This window comes from Pelodiscus sinensis, chromosome 1, assembly GCF_049634645.1.
Source record: "Pelodiscus sinensis isolate JC-2024 chromosome 1, ASM4963464v1, whole genome shotgun sequence".
NCBI classification, from domain to species: Eukaryota; Metazoa; Chordata; order Testudines; family Trionychidae; genus Pelodiscus; species Pelodiscus sinensis.
In genome coordinates this window covers 327,694,761-327,696,580 of record NC_134711.1, presented here as the reverse complement: position 1 = coordinate 327,696,580, position 1,820 = coordinate 327,694,761, and the positions used below count along the sequence as shown (strand labels likewise).

The 1,820-nt window shown below is 47.4% G+C and overlaps 1 protein-coding gene across 1 annotated transcript; it reads right to left on the bottom strand.

Moving 5' to 3' along the window:
• Nucleotides 1-422: 422 nt before the first annotated feature.
• Nucleotides 423-1,358, bottom strand: LOC106731313 (olfactory receptor 51G2-like). Its single transcript, XM_014568551.2, has one exon. It carries the CDS (start codon nt 1,356-1,358, stop codon nt 423-425), a length of 936 nt encoding a protein of 311 aa, XP_014424037.2.
• Nucleotides 1,359-1,820: the final 462 nt, after the last annotated feature.

The following is a 1,820-nucleotide window of genomic DNA, read 5'->3' as shown; positions in this document are numbered from 1 at the left end:
TTTTTGCGTAGTAACCTCTCCGTGTCTAGGCTGGAGAGGGTCAAAGGTCCTGGCTTAGCAGGACAGGGTGCTGAGGTGCCCCAAAAGCCAGGGTGGTGGGATGAATGGTATATTCAGCACATCAAGTGACAGTCACAAAAGGATATCTGTTACTCGGCCCATCACCATGTCTTGCCCCCAACAAGTGCGCAGCCCCAGTGGGACCTCACAATGGCTCTGGCTTTCTGAGAAGCTGTTACCATGTCCCTGGTCTCGCTTCCAGCCTAGAGGGGAGCACAGTCTCAAGCGAAGGGGATTAGAAAAGCTGCAGACTTGGTAGAAGAGACGGGTTAAAGGGAGAGGTCTCAGGTTAAAATGACCCAGGATAGAAGAGCTGTACAGGGATATTATTCCTGGTATTCATTATCCATGTTTCCAGACTTTCACTTGACAAAGGCCCTGATGATCCTCACACGAAGGTGTTTGCTTTTCACGCTGTAGACAATTGGGTTCATCAGAGATGGGGCGAAAAGGCAGACGTAGCCCAGGAGAATCTGAAGCAAGTGAGAAGAGCTGTTCCCAAATCTGTGTGTTACGGCAAGGCCGACATTTGGTAAGTAGAAGACCAGGACAGCGCAGAGATGGGAGACGCAGGTGTTCAGGGCCCTGAGGCTCTCTATGCGGGATGCAATGCTCAGCACTGTTTTCAGAATCATCACATAGGACAGGACGATGAACAGTGAGTCCAGTCCATACGTGAAGAGTGCAGTAAACATGCCATAGATGTAGTTGACTCTGATATCTGAACAAGCCAACTTCATGACATCCTGGTGCAGGCAGTAAGAGTGGGAGAGGACATTGGCTCGACAATATCGGTACCGTTTCAGGAGAAGCGGGAATGGTAATACTACAGCCACTCCTCTTAGCACAAAGACCAGCCCCAACTTAGTTATTCTCACTGGTGTTAAGATGGAGGTATATCTCAGTGGGTTACAGATTGCAATGAAACGGTCAAAGGCCATCAAGAGTAGCACGGAGGATTCAATTATTGCAAGAGAGTGGATAAAGAACAGCTGGGCAAAGCAGGCATTGAGGTTGATCTCCCTAAAGTTAAACAAGAATATGCTCAATATTGTCGGTAAGGTGGCTATTAATAAGACAAAGTCTGTGACAGCCAACATGGAAAGGAAAATGTACATGGGCTCATGGAGGCTTGGGTCTGTTTTTACAATGAAGAGAATGACTGAATTGCCTACTATTGAAATTACATAGATTAAGCAGAAGGGGATGGAGAGCCAGAGATGGATGTCTTCATGGCCAGGTATCCCGGTGAGAAGGAGCACGGCAGATTGGAATTCAGTGTCATTGGCAGCTGACATATTATACTGGGCAGGTCTGAGGAGTTTTTAATTTTCCTACCTGAAAGGAAACAGAACAGAAGAGTGGATGATATATAACAAAAAATCTTTCTCCTCCTAGTGAAAGTCTAGAGTCCCACAGGAGATCGAGTTCAAGGAAGCTATACCAACATAAGAACATAAGAACATAAGAACGGCCGTACTGGGTCCTACCAATGGTCCTTCTAGCCCAGTATCATGTCTGCCGACGGTGGCCAGCACCAGGTGCCCCAGAGAGGGTGGACCGAAGACACAATCAAGCAGTGTGTCTTCTGCCATCTCTCTCCAGCCTCTGACAAACAAAGGCCAAGGACACCATTTTATCCCCTGGCTAATAGCCTTTTATGGACCTAACCTCCATGAAATTATCTAGCTTCTCTTTAAACTCTGTTATAGTCCTAGCCTTCACAGCCTCCTCTGGCAAGGAGTTCCACAGGTTGACTA

Coding starts and splice junctions, on each gene's coding strand:
- LOC106731313 (XM_014568551.2), bottom strand. CDS start 1,358: ATGTCAGCTGCCAATGACACTGAATTCCAATCTGCCGTGCTCCTTCTC.